The sequence below is a fragment of the Mangifera indica genome, chromosome 7, assembly GCF_011075055.1.
Source record: "Mangifera indica cultivar Alphonso chromosome 7, CATAS_Mindica_2.1, whole genome shotgun sequence".
In the NCBI taxonomy this organism is placed as follows: Eukaryota; Viridiplantae; Streptophyta; class Magnoliopsida; order Sapindales; family Anacardiaceae; genus Mangifera; species Mangifera indica.
The window spans coordinates 17,390,311-17,412,300 of NC_058143.1; the positions used below are offsets into that span (position 1 = coordinate 17,390,311).

The 21,990-nt window shown below is 32.6% G+C and overlaps 4 protein-coding genes across 6 annotated transcripts; 1 reads left to right on the forward strand and 3 right to left on the reverse strand.

Annotated features, from left to right (window-relative positions):
* Positions 1 to 3,006, reverse strand: LOC123219919 (probable prolyl 4-hydroxylase 4). The gene is made up of 7 exons (XM_044641885.1): positions 2,791 to 3,006; positions 2,652 to 2,709; positions 2,444 to 2,548; positions 1,670 to 1,727; positions 984 to 1,159; positions 610 to 679; positions 1 to 497 (listed from the first exon to the last, which is right to left on the reverse strand). Exons 1-7 carry the CDS (start codon positions 2,931 to 2,933, stop codon positions 202 to 204), a joined length of 906 nt encoding a protein of 301 aa, XP_044497820.1. The 5' UTR covers positions 2,934 to 3,006; the 3' UTR covers positions 1 to 201.
* Positions 3,007 to 3,644: 638 nt separating this feature from the next.
* LOC123220547 (receptor-like cytosolic serine/threonine-protein kinase RBK2) lies at positions 3,645 to 6,387 on the reverse strand. The gene is made up of 9 exons (XM_044642798.1): positions 6,214 to 6,387; positions 5,869 to 6,008; positions 5,385 to 5,747; positions 5,059 to 5,310; positions 4,812 to 4,966; positions 4,649 to 4,728; positions 4,424 to 4,559; positions 4,167 to 4,316; positions 3,645 to 4,083 (listed from the first exon to the last, which is right to left on the reverse strand). The coding sequence occupies exons 1-9, from the start codon at positions 6,252 to 6,254 to the stop codon at positions 3,913 to 3,915; spliced, it is 1,488 nt and encodes a 495-aa protein (XP_044498733.1). The 5' UTR covers positions 6,255 to 6,387; the 3' UTR covers positions 3,645 to 3,912.
* A 617-nt stretch (positions 6,388 to 7,004) lies between these two features.
* Positions 7,005 to 10,752, reverse strand: LOC123221879 (uncharacterized protein At4g15545). 3 transcript variants are annotated; one of them, XM_044644848.1, is made up of 9 exons: positions 10,366 to 10,749; positions 10,226 to 10,294; positions 10,083 to 10,142; positions 9,947 to 9,986; positions 9,126 to 9,221; positions 8,705 to 8,953; positions 8,045 to 8,087; positions 7,318 to 7,396; positions 7,005 to 7,237 (listed from the first exon to the last, which is right to left on the reverse strand). In XM_044644848.1, the coding sequence occupies exons 1-9, from the start codon at positions 10,642 to 10,644 to the stop codon at positions 7,136 to 7,138; spliced, it is 1,017 nt and encodes a 338-aa protein (XP_044500783.1). In that variant the 5' UTR covers positions 10,645 to 10,749; the 3' UTR covers positions 7,005 to 7,135. The 3 variants fall into 3 exon arrangements, with proteins under 3 accessions (XP_044500783.1, XP_044500782.1, XP_044500784.1); XM_044644847.1 differs by having other exon boundaries at positions 9,126 to 9,224; positions 10,366 to 10,745; XM_044644849.1 differs by lacking the exons at positions 7,005 to 7,237; positions 7,318 to 7,396; positions 8,045 to 8,087 and adding an exon at positions 8,095 to 8,288 and having other exon boundaries at positions 9,126 to 9,224; positions 10,366 to 10,752.
* Positions 10,753 to 16,341: 5,589 nt separating this feature from the next.
* LOC123221607 lies at positions 16,342 to 17,459 on the forward strand. Its single transcript, XM_044644464.1, has one exon. It carries the CDS (start codon positions 16,489 to 16,491, stop codon positions 17,035 to 17,037), a length of 549 nt encoding a protein of 182 aa, XP_044500399.1. The 5' UTR covers positions 16,342 to 16,488; the 3' UTR covers positions 17,038 to 17,459.
* Positions 17,460 to 21,990: the final 4,531 nt, after the last annotated feature.

Consider the following 21,990-nt stretch of genomic DNA (forward strand, 5'->3'; position numbering starts at 1 on the left):
TTAACAAACCCATAAGTGGCTAGATGCCTATGGAATTTCACTGAAGAAATTAGCAGAATGACATTCTTAATTACTTTGTAGCAAGGATTTAATTCGATATTCATCATAGAGAAAATAATAACATTATTATAACATACCACCAAAAATTGAACGATGTGAGGAAAAACACAAATACAATCCACCCAAAGGAAGCCTACAGATCTAACATAGTTTACAACTCCTTCGACAATACCCAGGAAGCTCTGCAGTTCCAACCATATACTCTGGGTTGTTGGTACACTCACCGAGAGCTGCCCATCTATCACAACTTACGTTCAGATCTGTGCAGTTCCCTGCAGCTTCCACATTCTTTTCAAATGAGTCAACATGAATCCATTTTGTTGCTGACCATTTCTCGCCTTCAATCACTGGGCATCCACTATGGAGACTGTTTGTATCTGGAACTGCAGTAGGATGGAGACTGAAGAAAAGAAGAGCATCTCCTTTTCGTGGTTTCACTACAAATTTTCAAGTAAGATAAAAGATAAGAAAAAGAATATCAAGTCACTTCAAATGCAGTAGTACATGTACAATACATATAAGGTATTTACAACATGTCAAGAGGCCCACCTGCAATTCCTCTCTTTGCACATTCGGAGAGGTCATCGTGTGTTGCAGGAATTCTGCGATGTGGAGGCTCCTGTTTGCATATTGTTAAAGGAAAAGAGAACCCATCAATTTTTGTAAAAGGAAAAAAGGTTGGTCAAAATACCCTTCAGTGCTATCCTCCAGTTTAGATAATAATATAACCACCCATACTCCTATACTTTTTATGTACCTCATTCAACAGATATCATACACACATCAAGCATATGAAAACAACTATCATATTCTCATATGAAGCCCAGTGAATCAGGTATATGTTACTCAGCATATGATAGGAGATTGGCTGAGACTATGCATAACACAAATTCTACATAACAGTAAAATGCATTTGAACTAACCTCTGCATTGGGGAACACTGTTTCACCACCTTTAGCAACGTCAGAAAGATACATGAGAACAGTTACTATACGGTGTCCACCCCGAGCAATATTAACCTTATCAGAAAAGTAGTCATAGTGTGGATCATATTTCTGTCCAGGTTCATATCTCAAGACTTGTATATCTTCTCCATTTTCTGAAAATCAAGCAACAAAAATTGCTTGTTATGCTATATTCTACCCCCAAAAAATATTGTCGCTGATGTACATTATTACAAATATGACAAAAAAGCCAGAATATCATTAATTATTACCGATGAAGAAATGTTTTCTTTTATTCTATGGAACAATGAGATAAAGTAACTTGTTTTCAAGAATATAATAAAGAAATGAATTCTTAAGGTATTCATGATCTAGTCACTTACCACTAAGACAGAATATAAGCCACAAATAATTTTAATTACATTATCAACTACACAACCATACAGGTTAATTCAACATAAGTATCAGCTTCCTCCCTTTCAATAAAAATAATGATTACAATGCAGAATATGGAATAGAAACTAACAACTTTACTTAAAACTTTCACTAAGTGCACCACTCTCATGATCAATGTGTAAATTGGTCACCAAATGGCAATATTGTTAATTACCCCCCCAAAAAAGAAAGAACAAAAAAATGCAGAGCATCTTCAATATATGGCACACCTTTTGGAAGGAACGACCATGTTGAAATCTTGTCCTCTATACCAGCAATAATAGCATCCTAACAAAGAAGGAAAGGCTTATAAAGTACATACTGAGAAATAACTCATGATCAAAAGCAGTTGCATACGTTTTTCTTTGCTGTCCATGAATCTTCCTTTGATTTATCAACAAACCATTAAGAGAAATCTTATGCATCCAAAGTAATCTTTAATTTCAACTTATCATAAATGGGTGAGGAGTAAACAAAACAAAGAAGAAATACAGTGACCAAAGGACTAACATATAATTAATAGATACTGAAATACATAAGCATAAGAAGATGATGACAATTGTCGATGTATGCTGAAGATGCATACAACTATTCCAAGAAAAAAGAGCACATATATGTACAGTTTACCCACTATCTTAAACTAAATTATTCTCAGCGACCAAGACTGAAAGTTCATGCGTGCAATGAATCTTTTAAAAAAAAAAGTGCATGATATCAGCATTTAATATACCATTCCCCACAATAAACACTCTTTCTATACTAGGCAATTGCTTCATACGAAAAAAAATGAGTATTCACATTCACAAAAGTTAGAGTACTATTAAATCCGACTTTAGGAAAAAAGCAAAATTTCGTGTTTCTAATCATTATACTTAAAAAGCAGGAGATTATAATCATACATCAGTAGCAACCAATGAGTGATAAATTGATAATAAAAAATGAGGAAAATCAACTATGCAAAGAATTAAAGGCTAGGCAAGATGAAGAAGCATAAAAGAGACAACCTTTCCCTTAGAAATGAACATTCCAGAACTTGTTCGAACTTCACTTAGCTTACTTTCTCCACTCAAATTATCCGCAACGGCTGATCTCTTCAGCTCAGATTTTGCCTAATCAAAACACAAACCAACCACCCAAAACAACTACCATTACTAATCAAACAAATAGAATAACAAATAATTAAAAAAATTATCAGTAAAAAAAAAATCTCACAAGAGAGATCAAGTGATCGCATTCTAAGTCCGTGAGAAAACCTTCGTAAACAAAAGCTCTGCGAAAAATCAAATCAACAAACGTTAGAAAACAAAGCAATGTCATTGTAATTTATAATTAAACAAACGAGATTGGAAACCTGGGTTTCCATGAAATTTGTTTGACTTTAGAGGGATTGATGATGGAACTAGGCGGGGCCAGGAAGGAGCCGGAAGATTTGTGAATTAGAAACGAGATCAAGAGGACGAAGAGGAGATACGGTGAGACAGATGTGGTAGACATGAGTGTATCGATCGAATGCGAAAAATGGAGAGATTTTCCAGGAAAATGTCAAGAAAAATTAAGGAAAGTATTTTAAATGTGACGTCGAGCTACGTGAGCCATTTAACTGTCATTACTCCAAATCTCACAGTACGTTACACACTCCAAAACGACGTCGTTTGAAACATTTTTTAATTTTTAAAATTAAAAAAAATGAATTTATAGCAAATTTTCAATATTTTGATTTTACAAAAAGCAGTTTGATAAATTTTCAAACTAAACCCAACTAGAAAATAAAGATTTTGTGATTTATAGTTTAATCTTATGATTGATGGATGTGTTATCAATTACATTTACAATATTTGTATTCATCTATAATTTTTTTTTAATTTTAATAATTTTTATTATTAATATCATATTATTTATATTAATAAATATATCTCTCGTTGTGTTTTATCAATATATAGAATTCAGAGGAAAGAATCGGAAACATTTTCAATCTTATAAGGAAGTGTGAATTGTTTCCAATGGTTTCAGAAATTTGATGGTGGGTGATTCAAAATCAAATCATTTATATTATTATTATAACCAGGAACTGAAAAACAGCATAAATAATCAAGCTATAAAAGATACAAAATTTACAAGAAACAATTATGGATTTCTTTTTTTTTTTTTGGCTTTTTTCCTGATCTTTTCTGTTTCTCACACAAAATGAAATTGGAAAGTTTGTAGTATCTACTAATGCTACTAGGCACAAATTTTTTTGATAAAAATGGTTCACAAAATCATAATTATATGATCAATCTCAGCTCTTCTTCTCCCAGATTTTACTTATACTGAATTCAAAGACTAAATTTAAAACAGGTAAATTGATTCTGCACAGCACCTTCACTTGACTGGAACATTTATGTGATTTTACAAACTGCTTTGGTTTGGCTTCCCATGTTCCCAAGAATCCTGCAACAGTCCAGGGCTGTAAATTTGGAAGATGAATGCGGATTTAGCTATCAGTAGACTGCCCCAGAACGATCTCCATATGTTGATTCAGATCATTTACGTATGTTGATGGGCTGTCTTCATCGGCTTCAAGAAGCTCGAGGCTTTTCGAACACAGATCTTCTTCTTCAACTAGTTCCAGTATGTTTTCTGTACCCTGTAAATGTTGCACAACCTGCATACATTGCAAAACAAAGTCAATCGAAATGTGATTCTTTGTTGAACTAACTTACACAGGATTTGCAGGAATTAACATGCCTGGCTCATTTGTGGTCTATTGCTTGGACACTGATGCACGCACATAAAAGCAGTCGCGGCCAACCGTTGCAATTGATACAAGTCATAGGCGTCGCACAGTGCAGGATCAAGCAGCTCTTTCATGTTATTCTTTTGGATCAAAGGTTTGGCCTGAAACAGATTATTTGACAGTTTGGTTTATCAGTAGATACAATTCGATAATAGCATGTCAGCTTGATTAATAGATGATGAAATTGTGGCATGGCGAGATAGCATACCCACATCACGAGGCTTTTCTGTGTACAGTCTATAGCTTGCTTTCCGGTGATGAGCTCTAATAGTAGTACTCCATAGGCATAAACATCAGTTTTCTCATCTACTATGCCGTGCATGAAAAACTCAGGAGGAAGATAACTTCCAGGAGAAAACAGAAACGAAGTCAAGTTGGAGTGAAATTTATCTTGTAAAATTCAGAAGTTCATATAAAGATTTGAGGAACAAACCCAAATGTGCCTTCAACTTTGGATACAGTGTGATGAGTCCACTGATCTGGTAGCCACTTTGACAATCCAAAGTCAGAAATCTGACATCAAAATTTCAAGTTTCATGTGAAATGTTGCATTAATATTCCAGGGTTGGTGATCATCATTTGGTTTAAAAGGGTACCTGAGCGTCAAAATCCTCTGTGAGCAATATATTGGCAGCCTTGATATCTTTATGGATGATTCTCCTTTGGCACCCTTCATGAAGATATGTAAGGCCATTGGCAGTCCCCACAGCAATCTTATATCTGATGCCCCAATCCAGTTTTTCCTTTGAGCCTGTAGACATGCAGCAAGGAACAATGCATAAATTTATTAAATGAAAACTTGAGAAGATTTCATTCTAGAAAGCCTGGAACTGATAGACAAACCGTAAAGTAACGAAGCCAGGCTCCCATGGGGAGACAACTGCAGAACAAGGTACATTCCTCCTTCAACCCCATAACCGATCAATTTAGCAATATTGGGATGGTCAACATGGACTATGACTCCAAGCTCCGATAAAAAGTCCACTGTCATCTCTTCTGGGGAACCTTTAGTTAATTTTTTTATTGCAACATGTTGCCCATCTGACAATTCCCCCTTGTAAACTTCAGCATAGCCTCCTTGCCCAATTAAATTTTCTTCACAGATCAAATGGTTTGTTAGCAGCAACATTTTAAAGAGAACACATTTTAAGAAAAGAAAAAGTACAAACCAGGGCTGAAGTCTTTGGTTGCAGCTTGGAGTTCTTTGAGTGAAAAGTTCTTCCAGGAGGATTTCAAATTGTATAGTTCAGCATCCAAAGGAGTATTCAGTACAGGAGAGGACGCCTCCATATTTTTTTTTGTTTTGCTTTTGGTGAGCTTGAGGGCATGTTTCCGAGAAGGAAAAGCTTGGAATTTAACTCCAGTTTTCAACAAACCAAAGAAGCCAGACCAATGCTTGTTGTGATGGTGGTGGTGGTGGTGGTGGTGGTGGTGATCTTCTGTATCAGAAGTACTGGCCTTGGAACATTCATCAATGGCTTCCTCAAGATCTTCTCCCTCAGAGCATTCATCAAAGTCCTCTTTCTCCATGCCTAAAGAAGAATAGTTTGATTCAAATGTGACAGAAACATGACATTTGTACATCCATATATGAAGATTATCGCAAGAGAAAATATATTCAAGGGAAGAACATAAAAGGAAAGGCAATTGTACCCTGGGATGACTGAGAATCAGAGAACCCAGCTCTAGTTTTTCTGCCTTTACCACATGCGGCCTTCTTTTCAATATTTTCACTGGTTATACCTTTAGTCTCGCTGTTAACATTTCCATAAGTGGAGTAAGGAGAAACAATCCTGCCAAAATGAATTTGCAATCATCACAAGAAAATATAATATATTACAGAATACATATAACAAGAGAAACTTTGATACCAAATATCTAAAGAATACTAATTAAACATGGAAACGAAGAAGAAGCAAACAATGATTATAACATTTTGAAAGATGCATTGTTAAAAACTTATCAAGGGAAAAGAGAGAAAATTGAGAAGGTAAAAACCCTGGTGAATCAAGAGTCTCCTTGGCATCTTGAAACTCCATTAATTCGTCATATATGGGAAGCAGAGAGGCCTGAGAAACCAAAATCAAAGGCCAAAGGAAAAGGGAATTACTCTGTGTGATTTGTTAATGCGGTGCATGAGAGAGACAAGAAAAGGTATAGTTGGCGGTTGGCATGAATTGTCCTAGCTTCTCTAATATGCCATATAATTTAGACAATGGACCTAATTTCTATGCTGAAAAACCGGCTTTTGTCTGTCGTTCTTCCATGTTTATCAAAATCTAGTTATCTGAATAAAGAAACCAACTGAGCTAATTAATTTAATTAATTAGTAAAATTTGCATGCAAGCACGTTTGGTACTATGGAGGCTAGTCCGGGAAATTGGGTGGCTTTTGACACGTGCTCAAGTAACGAATTTTGCTTCTAAAACCATTAGATTACAACTTCGCTACCCCAAAAAACATGCCTATCGCTTAACCATCCAGTTATGAATTATGCAGGCTCCTTTTCCTCTAATAAAAGAGCATTTCTGTAATAGCACTCTAAATATTCACATAAATACACATTTAATTTATATTATTGTGTGACTAAAAATTAATTTGTATACCCTAAATGAGTATACATAATTTTATTATTTGGGTAAAGGATAAAGCCTTGCTTGAAGTTCCTTAAAGCCAATCTTAAGGGTAAGGATTTACTATTTTAAGCATTGACTGATTTTCTTATTATTTTTTACTCCCAGATTATTGGTTTTGGAATTGAATTATTTCTTCTTTTGAGAAACACAATGTGAATTAAAAGATTATTCATACAAAAGTGTCAATGCACTTGAATTACAATTTACTTTACAGAAAAAAGAAGTGTGACAAACATTACAATGTGGTAAAATGAAAGATTGGAGTAATGTTTCGTGCTTTCAGCTTAACAGTTTCTATGGGCATTACGAGTGATTAATCCCTCAAATATTGCATAAAGGTCCTTGTTTTCTGAACCAAAAATCTCCTCAGCCTTCCTCAAAGTCTCCTGAAAAAAAAGGAAAAAAATTGAGAGATATAATAGATAAAATTGGCAGTAAATATGAGTTACTGAGTGGAGTTATATACTTCTCTTGTCTGTTTATGTGCATTCAGCTCCTTAACATTTGCCAGAAATGCACCAAACTGTTCATATGATAATCGGCTCCTGATAAAACAGAAAAAAGGGTTCAACTCCTGAGTCCCAACAGGTCAAAAGTTGAGTTGCAAGCACAGGAAATTTTGAAATCGGCCTTTAGTACCAAAAAAGGCTAATTCCTAAGAGCATATTATGAACAATACTAGTACAGTTCACAAAGGTGGACGGGTCTGAAAGTAACAGAGCAAGGCAAAAAATGACAAGAATTTAAACCAAGCAACAGTACTTAATATAATCCAGTGACACAACCATGAAGCCAGTTATAAGATATAGATCCTCATCAAGGTGATAGCAAGCTTTCAAGGTACCAACATACACATATCCACTTGCAACAGTGCACATAATTGTTGCCCTATAATTAATATTATGTTGCCATACATGTGCAGATGACATACATCATGCAGGGATAATTGTGCATGACCTTTTTTTTTTTTTTTGGTTAACCGTGGGAACCCTTGCGGTAAACCCCGGGAGCTTGCAGCCATCTAGACCTGTAACTACAGACATGTGCAGATGACCTATTTAATAGAAGCATAGACCTTTATTAATTACAGTGAACTTGGTTATTCAATGACTTAAATCTGATAAGGTTAGCATTTGGTTTTAAACAAATTACAGATTCCATTATTACAATGCCCAATGTTGGATAATCTTTACCTGACTTGGCGGAAGAATTCTTTCCCATCAACTCGTGTTCGTCCTGAAAATAGAAAAAAAAAAAGACACAGCATAATAGATGTCTGTTCAATACTTTTAGTGTCTATAAATGTTAAGCTACTTCCGAACCAAGCACTAGAACCAGAAAGTATCATGAAAAAATAAAAGACAGGCGTTTAGTGTTGTTAGTTACCATTTAAGGCCTGTGGAGGTTTAAGGAGCTACTGCACTAATACCATTCTATCTGCCCATTATAAGTAATTACAAAAAAAATAAAAAATAAAAAACACTCTAGAAGTATGATAGTACATTTATGCTATGCAATAACATTGTTTCTGAAAGATAGCACTGTCTTAAAAGCTATCAGCCAGACACAATTTATTAACAAACACTAGAAATATTGGAATCATATATGAATACAACAACAAAAGTTACTGTAAAAACTGTTAAAAATATGCATTTTTCACGCATCCCCTCATACTGAAGCAAAATGCATTAACAAATATGAAATTTCAAAGAGCCCTTTTTCTTTTTATTCTTTTTGTGCGAATGCTCTCAAAAAAATGTGAGAGATTCTTTTGAAATGGTATTACAGTCCACATCAAACCTAAAATATTAAACACCACATAAGGTCATATTCTTAAAAGCTCTATTACTTACCAGTGTGTGATCCTGTATCAGAGCTTGATACAGAACTGTGTGGACTTGAAGAAAAAATAGATGACCTATCATCAAACATGCCTCTTGTGGTAGAAAATGACATTGAATGCCGTCTTGGAGAAACTGGTTTAGATGTTCTCGTGGGAGATACAGAAGCTGATAGACTTGGAGGGGACCCAGGAGGAGTAATCTTAGGTGTGCTTGTTTGAGATGCAAGTAAAAGCCCATGAGATATACCAGGTCTTGAGGCTAACAAAATAAAAACATTAAGAATCGAAGGTGTATTGTTTGTAATGTACTTGCAAGCAATACACATTCATTAACTCAAGAAATGAAGCAATATAACAAAGTGCAAGTAGCATTGAGAACAAATTTCTTTTTGAGAAATGAAATCTATAGTTGTAATAAAATTTTGGTATACCATCTGTCTCACGATCCTCATTAAATGAAGAAATTCCTGTTTCTGAAAACTGGCTCCTCATTGACAAAGACCTTGAAGGTGGGAGGGTAGCTTCATCTTCTGGAACAAATCAGAAAAAAATTTTGAATTGAGGACTTACGAAAATGTCAACCATACATTCATACTCCACAGTAGTAGAGTCATAGATCATCACAAATTTATCAGGGTAAGAACACCAAAAATCTATAATATGTTAAGCAACTTCATACCAACCAAAAAGTGACACACTGAGAAAGAAATTGCAATAGTGATTCAGATAACTTTAATCATCTGATTTGTTGCATATCGTGAAAGAAATGGGATAATAAATACTGCATGAAAATAATCTTTTATGACTTAAAAAATGGCCAAGAATAGTCCCAAAGGAAACTGAAAACCATCGTAAATTCAAAAGTTTCAAACACTACCAAAAAACTCTTCTAGGAGAAGTCTTAACTCGGGTTGGTGTACAACAGCATTGATGCAACTGTCCCTTAAAATCACATTTATACATGTACGCCTGCCTCATCTAAAACTATTTGCTATCATCCATTTAACCACCACTATGGTAAGTAATTTTAAACGAATGCACTTGTGAAAATTTATTGGACAAACATTTTGATTAAGCGACGCTTCTATCTCATCTAAAACTAGCCCTCATTAGCAACCCACCTTAAAACACTAAAGCAAGTACGTTTTCCCGTACCAGGAAACCATTGAGAATAATATGTACACATAAAGCAATGTAGAGCAGCTATACCATAACATTTTTGTTAAAAGAAAATAAACAAAATCCAGTATACCATGAGGCGTAGGCTTGGCAATGACGTGCGCAGCTCCAGTCTGTAGATAATCAAGGTCACAGAAGTGAACGCATTGCCGCAGAAAACAACTCATTTCAAAGAAGCAACCATAATTTATCAAGTAAATAAAACTTACAGAGGTTGTTTCTTCATCCTCTTGAAGTGATTGCACAAGAGTTTTCCTAAAAACCTCCAACTGCCCACACACAAAAACAACAATTCATATCATAAAGTCCGAATTAAAACTGTAAACGCACAAAACTGAGAACAAAACCATGCCTTGGACACATCTTTCTGTAGCTTCTTGACGGTGTTTGCCAAACATGCGTTATCTTTTTCCAAGTTCTCCTGAAACAAGGAAGAACAAAAGTACATATTAATCAAGAAAAGAGGCAGACAGAGGAATGTAAAGGTGAGACCTTTGCGAGCTGGGCCTGGGAAAGTTTATCGGCGATGTCAGAGAGAGAAGAGTCAAAGGATTCAATTTGAGCCTGGAGGTCGGCGATGATGGAGTCCTTCTCGGCGAGCTGAGCGCGCAAAGCAGAAGACTCAGATTCGAGAGCGGAGACACGTGTGAAGAGAGCAAGGGAAGTGATTTTGCGGGCGATGTCGAGTTGTTCAAAAGGATCAGACGGCAAAAGTTGCAACACCTCCTCGGGTAAATCGAAGGTGGAGCCACTCGATTCCTCGCGAAACATTTCCTTCCTCTCTCTTGCTTTTTTTTTTTAAATTAAATTTGTAATTATTATTTTAATTTTGTTATATTAAACGGAACAAAAACTGAGGACAACAAGCAGTATAAAATAGTATGTTGAGCAAGTTGTGTTTTGTGTAGTTGGGAATATGTGGTTGGAGAAAGGATAGAAATTAACTAAAGACAAACTATGCATGAGTGGTCTGTCCTGTTCCTCTCATCTCAATTGTCATGCACATTCTTTGGATTGGTGTAACCTGACAAGATTGACGATGATGGGCAAAACAAGGCTAGTTTTGAAACCAACCCCATGTCTTAAGAGTTGACAAGTTTTGTACCAATTCCGATATAAGTTAGCCAGGGGTTGATTGAGTGTGAGTGTCCATTGAAAAGGATTCATATATAAATTTTAGTAGTATCTTAAAATTACATTTTTTAACTTTATTTATCTAATATAATAGTAATTATATAATGAATCATTAAATCTAAAATTTTATTTATTTTATATGACTGGTTTAACTTTAAATAAACAATTCGACTTGGGAGGGGCCCTTCATTACACAAAAAAAAAACATTCATATAGATGCTAATAATATAATAAAATTATATATATAAATAAATTATATAAATTTATATGTATAACTTGTGATTGTATTATGTGATTATTTATTTATTTTTTATTTCAAAATTATCAAATAAGATATTATTATATTAATTTGTATAAATTTTTATACATATAATATTACTTGTGACAATATTATTGATATCATCGGCTAAGTGGTTACAATTATCTTACCAATTATGTGCCATTGCTGGGTGCAATACAAAAGGATACAGCACATTAACAAAGGCTTCTCCTAACGTGAGGCGCTGATTGCTTGGGATGAGGATGCTGTTTCCTTGACATGGGCGCAGCGCAGGCATTGGCTTTGAATCTCACTGTTGAAGAACCAGTGGATGCCCTTGCTGGTGGAGCTAGGCTATAGTATAACGGCCAAAGGACTATTTTGCACCTAAGTTAGTAATACAAACACATATACATATTAGTAAGATTTTAAAAATTCAAATATTTACTTTAATTTCTATTAATTTTTTTTTATCGTGGTTAAAAATAAAATTGTTATTTTAATAATAATATTAAAAACTATATAATTTTATCTTATTTTCTCCTAAAATTTTAGAAACTAATAATTTCATTTTTACCTAAACATTTTCAGTTTTGAAAAGTGTCTATTTCCCATTAATTCTGGCTTTTTTTTTTCTCCCCTCTCTATCTACCACCCTTCTCCGATGACTCCTCTTTTTTTCTCTATTTGGCTAACTGTCGAAATGGTTAGCTAGCGATGAAGAGACACGGGCGAAGATCTCTAGATCTCTTCATTCGATGAAGAGACAAAGTTGTTAGTTTAGATAAATGTGAAATTTTTAATTTTTAAAACTTTAAGGAAAAATAAACGAATTATATATATATATATATATATATATATATATATATATATATATATATATATTATAATGATATTATTAAAATAAAGATTTTATCTTTATTTTAATTAAAAATTTTAACAAAAATAAATTTATGAGTAGATATTTAAATTTTTAAAACTTTGTAAATATATATAGATAAATTATAACATAAAGGAGAAATAATCTTTCCCATAGTGTAACAGATATGGGCCTCATCATGCTGCCTTAAAAGTCAAAACAATAGTAAACAGCCCAAAAAGCAAAAGGAACCAAATGGCTTCTGGACTCTGGCCGTGTAGTTTGTCTACTTGCATGTTAGAAAGGAGCAATCCACACAGTTGTTTGGTGACGACTGACTGGTCTATGAAGGAAGAAGGAAGAAATTGGATTCCATTTCAAGAGGACCCACTTCAAGTTAATGCGGTGGTTGTTGTTCAATCTGTCATTTATTTATTTATTATATTCATGTGTTTAATCAACAACATACATTGTAAAAGATCTTGAGCAGGACACCCAACACCACTCAACTCATGCATAAAAATCTTTTTTTAACTCTATCTATCCCAATCCCTGCTCAACCCATTGAAGAAGGCAAACACTTCATCCACAAAGATGATATCAACATCAGGGAAATCACGTTTCGAAACCTCACTGTTGAGATTGAAAAGCTAAAATTATATAAACCTTACATTAAAATTTTATATTTTTTAATATAAAATTCAAATCTCATACCTTGTATTTGAAATCTTAACAAGGATCAAATCAAAATCAAAGATATGGGTTATCAAAATAATCTCCTCATTCAATCTGCGACCCCATATGCATGAATGAACAAGCTGATTAAAATAAAGGAGATTATGAGAAACAATATCTGAATATTTTGCATGCCAGTACAGTAAGGGACATCCTTGTCAGGCTCAGGCACACCCTGGAAGTCTTGAGGTTTGATTACAAGGAATTTTCAGCTTCCTTGGGCTTTCCTAGCCATTCAACTTTGACTTAACGCAAGCTCTTACCTCTTTCCTTTTTCTTCACTCAATACCGTAGTAGAGGGATGAAATGGTCAATTTTTCTGACCTGATCCCACGTGAAGACACAGTTGGGAAAGCTGACAGGTTAGGCAATTTTAACCAGAGAGTGATATTATATATATAAATAAATTATATAAAATTTTTTATATTATTTAATTATAAAATTTTATTATAAAATTTTATTTTAATTTGTATAAATAAATTAATAAGATTTATTTATTTATATATATATATATATATATATTTTTTTATCATCAGAGTGTGTAATGGGCATTAGCTGTTGGAAGGTCAACAGTCAACTAACAATGTAATACCTTATTTGAATTCAGTCAAGTCGAGGGTATACGTCCCTTTCTCTCTCTCTCTCTGTCTCCCTCTTCAACAGGGGTAGGTGAATTGACAAAATGACCTTCCCTCTCTCTCTCTATAACAGATATAGGTGAATTGACAAAATGACCTTTCTTGTATTATTAAATTTTAAAATATTTTATTTAGGGTTTTTTTCCTTATTAGATTTAGGGTAAAAATGTGGTTAGATCAAACAATATAAAAAGAAAGCTAATGCTGCAGTTTTCATAGGAAGTGTAAAATTACATATACTAATGGATGGATATTAATGGTTGATAAGTTATTATGTGATTAACTTCTCTAATTATTTATATAATTAATATTTTCTCTCTCAATTTTTGGTCTAAAATCACTATTTTATGTCTAGTTTATACAAATTATTATTTTTTTTTACCCAAACTCTAATATTATTTAAAAAACTAACCGTATAAGGGTTAAATAGTAATTTTATTATAATTAATTATAAAAAAATAATAACTTTCTAGCAAACCTAAATATTTTAAACATCATAATTTTGATCTCTAAAAAACGTCATTTCAATTTATTCAATTTTTTGGGGGTATAATTATCACTTTTGAAACTATAAGAGGGCAAAAATATTTAAAAAAATCTCCAATTTTTTTAAAATTTCAAATAACCCTTAAAAAAGTTTAAGAAGACCATTGATATTTAAAAAAATTATAATTTATCTCACAACATATTATTATATAATATATATATCTCTATCCATAAGAAGAGATAAAGAAAGGGTGAGAGTAAAAGAAAAAATAATTAAGCGGCTTTTTATATAATTTTGATATTTTAAAAGTTTTTTTTAATTTTTTTCAATTTAAAGTTATATGATAATTTAAAAAATAAAATAATAGGGATAAAATAGTAATACCATTTCTTAATACTATTGTTTTATTAACAAAGTTTAATTTTAACTGAAAAATTGAAATTTATAATTGATTTTTAGAGTAAAAATATTATTTTACTAACCGCAGATAAAAAATGTTTTAAGACTAAACCTTGGGTGGAATATGTGATTCACTCTTTATTTTATTTTAATTTATAATTACACCATAACATGATAAGTTAATTCCACTAATATTTGTTAGTATAAATTTATTATAATAAAATTATGTATATAAATAATATATGTAATAAATATATCGTTATATGATTATATATTATTTTTTAAAATTATTTAATTATATAATAATATATTATTATTTATATATAAAATTACACATATAATATTATTTAATTTATTAATATAATAATAAAATTATAGACACATATTTTTAATATATAAATAATATATTATTATAAATAATTTTAAATTAAAAATAAAATATATGCGTTTAATATAATATATATTTGTTTTCATGGGTGGCTAATGATTAAAAGGCATATGCTTTTAGAAAGCTTCCACGATTCTCCCTTCCTTGCATCAACTTTAACATTTATTTATGTGTTTATTCAATTTTCTGTGTGTTGGATTGAAGGAGGTGGTGGGATGTTTCCATTAGACATTCCCACTTCCCAATGCAATGTATCTATCACGATAAAGAGTGAAACAGGAGACAAGACTGCAGCATTATTGCTTCCTTATTATTATTAAAATATTGGACCCCATATTTTTATCAAAAGTCCTCAAGATTTGTTTCCTCTTTCTCCCTTTTTTTGAAGGAAAATCATAGCGGGGACCAATTAATCAAGGTCCACTCATTCCACCCCCTTACTAATTATTAATCTAATAATATGGCCAAATAACACATTATTTAATATTTAAATTGCAAATTTGTAACTCTATTTATGCTAATTATATACAAGCCCATATTATATTATCTAGACTTGGTATTCCTTTGTATATAAATATTGAAATTTTTACTAATTATTTATTTATGTTGATTTTATAGTCGTTGATATGATTCAATTCAAACCTAATAAAGTGAAACTTATTTTCAGATGAGCTCAATTCATTTTTGGTTGAAGCCATTGAGTATGAAAAAATATCAGTTTGTATTAATCTCGTTTATCATTTAAGAGTTTGTGATTGACTCGCATCTAACTCGGATTCATATAGACAAGGTGAACTTCGCTTGAGTTAGCACAAAATATTTGGCTCGGCTTTCTTAAACAATTTTTTTAATGATGCGCATAACTATAATATCAAATTTTTAAAAGAGGAAAAAGTATGCATGTCTCCATTCAAGTAACATAATCTATTATTGTTTTATTATTTATTGTGGCAAATCATCTTTCATTATTCTTTTATTAAATACCTATATACAACTGGAATAAAAAATTATTTATGACCATGAGTAAAAGAGAAAAATTACATAATTTAATAACAGTGGCACCTTAAGTATTACTTAATTTAAAATTACCCGATCGATTTGATAAATAAAAAGTTCTTCAATTTTGTTAACCCACAGTTTGACGAAACCACTATTTCCATCCCTAAATTTTAAAATCTTAATTTTAACCCTTCCCTACTGTGGACCCCACTATATGGATATTAATTTCTTTTCCTAACCTACAAACCGTGATCTTCAACGCCGTTAGTCCAACTGCTATTAATCAGACATCGAATGTTAAACGGAGAGCTGACGGTTTCCGTATAGACTTTTCCACCACGGGTCCCACACAAAAAGATACAAAGACCCAGTCAGGTCAGACAGTTGTCATTTTAATCAAACCAAGCGGTCCGGCTCAGCCCGGCCCATTTCAGTTCAGACTGGCCCCACTTCTCACGCGGTCGGTGCCACCTGTCCCCGCATTTCCTCTTCTCTGCAAGTATATATCTCACCAGAAAACCTCATTCCGAAGCTGTCTAAAACGCAACAGAGCAGGTAAAACTGAAAAAAAAAAAAAACCACAAATAAACCTCCTCTTCTTTAGTTTTGAAGAAGAAGAGGTTAAAACAGAAAGAGAGAAAGGAAGAAAAGAAATTGAAAAGTCTTTTTATAATTTTCAGATATTTTTCTTTTTTGTTTCTTTTTTTCCTATTAGTTATGGGGACTGAAATTTTACGTCCTCAGGATTGTTTGATCCAACGTATTAGAGCTCCTCCGGCGTCTTTGTATTCACGTCGGAGAAACTATGGATATCCTAACCCTAGTTATTCCAACAACAACACCAGACCGAGCCGGAGACCGACGGTTCGACATGAGAAACCGGATCAGAGACGACAGCGGGCTCAATCGGAGCCGTCGATGATGATGTCAAGAAGATCGTCGATGTCAGATGATTCGAAAATGATGATCAAGAGGTCGAGCTCCGATGATATGAAGACGGTGAGAAGTTGTGATAATAACAGTGGTCTGGCGATGGAGAAGGTGATGATCTTGAAACGTGGAGAGTCCCTAGATTCCATGATGAAGAAGAAAGGTCCCGCTGCACTGGAAAAAATGACCGGTAAGTGTGATGTTTATGCCGGATCGGCGTTCTCGGTGTCTCCGGAGCCGAGTTCACTTCCTTTGCCGTCGTTTTTTAAGAAACAGATTTCAGTTGATGACTCCGCAACCCGAGATCTCAAGCGTTTGCTTCGGCTCGAATTATGAGACCCGGATCCGACGCTTGATTTTAACATATAATCTCGTCTCCGTCAATTCTTCCTTGATCTTCAAGTTCCGAAATTCCCGAGAATTTTTTTGAACGGGAAGGAGTAGATCTGAAGTACAGGGAAAATAAGGGGTGACTTGTAATATGTCGAAATTTGTGGTGTTGACGAGTGGCTATTTTAGGGTAAAATCGGTGTAGAGTTGAAAAGAAGTGAAGAAGAGGAGGTTGAAATGTAATATTAGTTTAAAAAAAATAAAAGAAAGTGTGGGATATGTGATTAGTGTGGGCGGTGAAATGTTATTTGTCTGATCTGTTGTGAATTAGAAGCGCAAGACTGATGTCCTGTTGTATTGTAAAGTAATCAAGCAAGGAGATAAAACCTGGGGAAAATTTGAGCAGATCAAATTTCCCTTATGTTTAAGATTTTGTTCGTAATTTTTTTCAGTTTCAATTATTTATTTTATTATGTTTGCAGAGAGGGTAGTCTGATGTTGTGATTATTGTATCATCAGCTTCTGGGTTTTGTGTGGCAAGAAATGAAGGGTGGGGCTTTTAATATGATTGAAAGGTAGGTGTGAAGTTTTCAAAGCGGTGGTAAACCGGGAGTAACCCCATGTCTGAGTGAACACGTGAAGTAGTATCGGATTTAATAATGGTGAAGAATATGAGTGGCAGCTTCATGGACAAGGATGGTAACGTAATTTTGATGTTAGTTTAATATTCATATAAAGGCCAAAAAGACTTATTTCCGCGTAAGGGTAAGAGTAAATTCAAACTCTAATATATTAATTTTTGTATTAAGTAGTTAGTGAGTGATCACAATATTAAAATGGAAAAATGAGTCCAGGTAGAATAAGGGCATCTGAACACAAATGATGATATGTAAAAAGAAAATACAGGACAATTTTGACACCGAGCAGATGGATGTTACAAGGGAAACTTCTTCTCTTTCGGACCACATATTAAATGCGATAGAAATAGAATAATTGTTTCCAATCCAATCCATGGAGTATTTTTGTATATAATATGGAAAGCCCAATCCAATTTCTACATGTTTCAAGTCCAAAGGCTATAAAAGTCTGTACATGCTCTTGCTTGACTCTAAACCAAAATTTCATTTTATTTCCATTATATGTTTAGTCTATTTTCAAACTCACATCTATATAATTTAAAAAACTTAAATATATATTTATTAATTAAAATTTATTAGTTATAAAAATAAAACTTTCATTTTATTAATAATATTAAAATAAATAAAAATTTATCTTATTTCTCTATCTTAGTTTTAAAAATTCATAATTTTTGCCCTAAGATTTAGTTTTCAAAATCTAACTTTTTTGGCCAACGGAATAACTTTTGGCCATCTTCTTCAGGCCATCGGACTCTCCCTTTTGACATGCTCTCACTTTGTGCACGAAGATGAAGAATCGATTCGTCTTCGTACACAACAACTCTTCATCACTGATTTATCATGGATTCTCGTCGGCTCTTCGTTTGTTGTCGGCTCACGATGCAGATTGAAGAAGAAGAGTTGTTGTCTTCGTCGATTACAGACGACAAAGACAAATCGACGTCTTTGTTGATTTGTTTGAACAAAGACGAGTCTAGAAGAAGAGAGAGAAAGAACCAAAGGGTGCTAATTGCTAAAAAGGGAGAGATTTTACCAGAAAATTGAAACTTTATAGGGAAAAATACAACATTTCAAAACTTAATCATAAAAAAATTTGTTAATTTTTCAAATTAAAGAGGGGAATAATATAAATTTTTATATTTTTTTAATATTACTGATTAAATAATATTTTTATCTTCTACAACTAACGAATTTTATTAAATTTAATAGTTCATAAGTAGGTGTTAACCCTATAAAGATGTGCTTGAAAATAGGCTAAACCTTGGGTGGGAACAAATATTTTGACCAATAAAAAAATTGGCCAAAAGACTTTTTCCCACTAAAGATAAAGTAAAATCTCAAAGTCTCATCCTTTAACTTTCAAAAACTCAAACATCTACTTTTGAACCAATTTTTATTAAAAATTTCAGTTAGGATTAGAGATAAAACTATTATTAATTAAAAACATTTAAAAAATAAAAATTTTATTACATTTTTCTCCTCAAATATAAAAATCTTACATTTCCCCCCCACTAAACCCCCCCCCCCCCCCCCCCCCCCCCCCCAAATCCCTAACTTTTCTTTCTTCCTTCTTTGGTGATGGTGAAGGTGACAAACTGAAGAAAAAAAAAAGAGACAATGACATCTCCAACATTGTCTTCATCTTTATTCACTGATAAGAAGATGAAGAGACATCTCTTTGTCTACAGATACATTTCTATCCAATAAAGTAAAACGTTAATCAAACGACAAGATCTCTAAGAGGTGAAGAGTTTGGTGGTGGTTGTCTGAACTGAGATCTCCGAGAGGTGAAGATCTTCATCAACTGAGATTTTCAATTTTTGTTTGGATTTGACCATCATTTCCCATCGTCAGAGAATAGATCTATTAACACAAGGCCAATGTTAGCTTAACTCAAGCTAAGGGGGAAGCTGAAGATGGTTGGAAGTGATACCAAAAATTGAAGTTCAAGAGGGGGTAAAACTAAAGTTTTTAAAAATTTTGGGGGGGATTGCAAATGAAAAAAAGTTGAAAACCCTCGATGGGGGGATGTGGCTTTTTAAAACTGAAAAACTTTGAGTAGGGGTGAAATTATTAGTTTTTAAAATTTAGAGAAATATAATAGAATGTATTTTTTTTAATATCATTATTAAAATGATGGTTTTATCCATAATTTTAATTGAAAATTTTAACCGAAATTGACTCATAAGTAAGACTTTGGGTTTCTAAAAGTTAACGTGTGAGTTTGAAAATATAGTTTCCCTTGAGTGGGAATAAGTCTTTTCCCTTTTTTTATTTGCTAGTTTCACTTTCACCTTGATGACATCCCGTGATTAATATAGGCCAAAGGACTATATCTCATTTAAGTTTTAATGCATTTTTTAAGTCATACTCGTAAGGTTTTCTAACTTTAAAAAGTCATATTTTTCTGTCCTCTACCCTCCTTGCCCCATAAGCATAGATTATTAGTTTTTAAAATTTAAGAGGAAAAATATAATAAATTTTATATTTTTTTAATATTATTAGTAAAATGATGATTTTATCCTTATTTTAATTATAGTTAACTTATAAGTGAGATTTTAGATTTTTTAAACTCTATAAACATTAGTTTGTGAACACATCAAAACTAAGAGTGAGAAATAGTTTGTTGGCCATTAATATATCCCGAAAACTAGGACATGCTTGCATCTAGGGCTGGAGCTCGGCTCGGTAGATTTTTTTTTTAAATTTTTTATACAAAACGATGTCGTTTTGTTAATATATATTAAAAACGATGTCATTTTGATAAGGAAAAACGAGTCGAGCCGAACGCGAGCCCGAAATAAACTGAGTCAAACTCGAACTGAACTCGAGCCACTCATATATGAACCGAGCCAAGTTTGAGCTGGCTGCGAGTTCGATTCAATTCGATTTGAATCTAACTCTACTTGCATCTAGTTCAACTTATCTGATATTTTCCGATAAAACAAACAAAATAATCTACGATCAAATCCCTCCACCAGCTTCAATGCAACAAGTATAAGACTAAACATCCATCTCCTCTCACGGCAAGCACGTGATGATTTCTAGTTGTACATTTATTAAACAAACCTGCTCAACCAACATATTAATTACTTTGTTATTCAGCAGTGACTTGGCGTCACCCTTATCTTCAATATATATATGCACATACATCAATATATATATATATATATATATATATATATATATATATATAAATAATTAATCAAGTTTAGTTTTGAAGTGAAGAATACAATTGAGCAGACTTTGCTTATGATCAACTAATGACACAACACTAGATATTAACAAAATTAGTAAAGTTTTAGAATTTTTAGAGAAAATATTTGAATTCGAATCTCTGTCATATTTATAAAAGTTTGGCTTATTTATTACAGTGATTATAAGTTTGATTATTATGTCATAAGATTAACCTGTCTAATCAATTCAAACAGGATTACCCGGTTACTAAATTAAAAAAAAAAAAAAAAGACTATTGACTCAAAAATTATATTTATACTGTCCTTATAGCTTGTACAAGATAATGCTTTGGAATTAAATATTAACAAATAAATCACTTAGGTGGTTAGTCATTTTATAATTTTTTTAAATTTCCCCGATAATTTTGTACACTCATATCATACAATCAAAGGACTATACTGCTTTATTTTCATTCATGTACACGGATCCGTTCTTCTATGATTTAATCTTTATTTTAGCAAAAGATAAGAAGGTAATTAATAAAAGATAATAAATATAAAACAAAATTCTAAATAATATGCATTAATGTTTGGTTTTAGGTTATGATATTATTATACATGGAATTCACTTTATTCCAAGAGAATTTGTAACATGTTTTATACAACTGTAATAGAGTATTGCTTCTGTGCATGCTTTTGAGTGTATGGTTGATATGTTATCGTGCAAATGAATGCTATTTTATCCGTAATTCAAAATCATCAAATCATATAATGACGTATTATATATATATTTAATTATGTACTTAAAAAATGTGTGTACATTATTTTATTGTTTTATATATAAACAAATTGTACAAACTTATTTGGATAAATTGTGATAATAATGGGATGATTTTAAAATAAGAGAAAAAGTAAAAAATCATATCATCCAATCACAAACTCTTCGAATATCTTCGAACGAAGACCTCATTTTCTTCTCTGACCAGAGATGAAGATATCATCGTTGCCATTTACGGTGAATCCAAGAGAAGAAAGCATTGATGGCAAGAGACAAAGAGGCATGACTGAATTCTAGTCATCCAAGATGAAGAAGAAGAAAAGAGAAACCTTAGGGGGGAAAATGGTGCTTTTCAAAGTTTAACCCG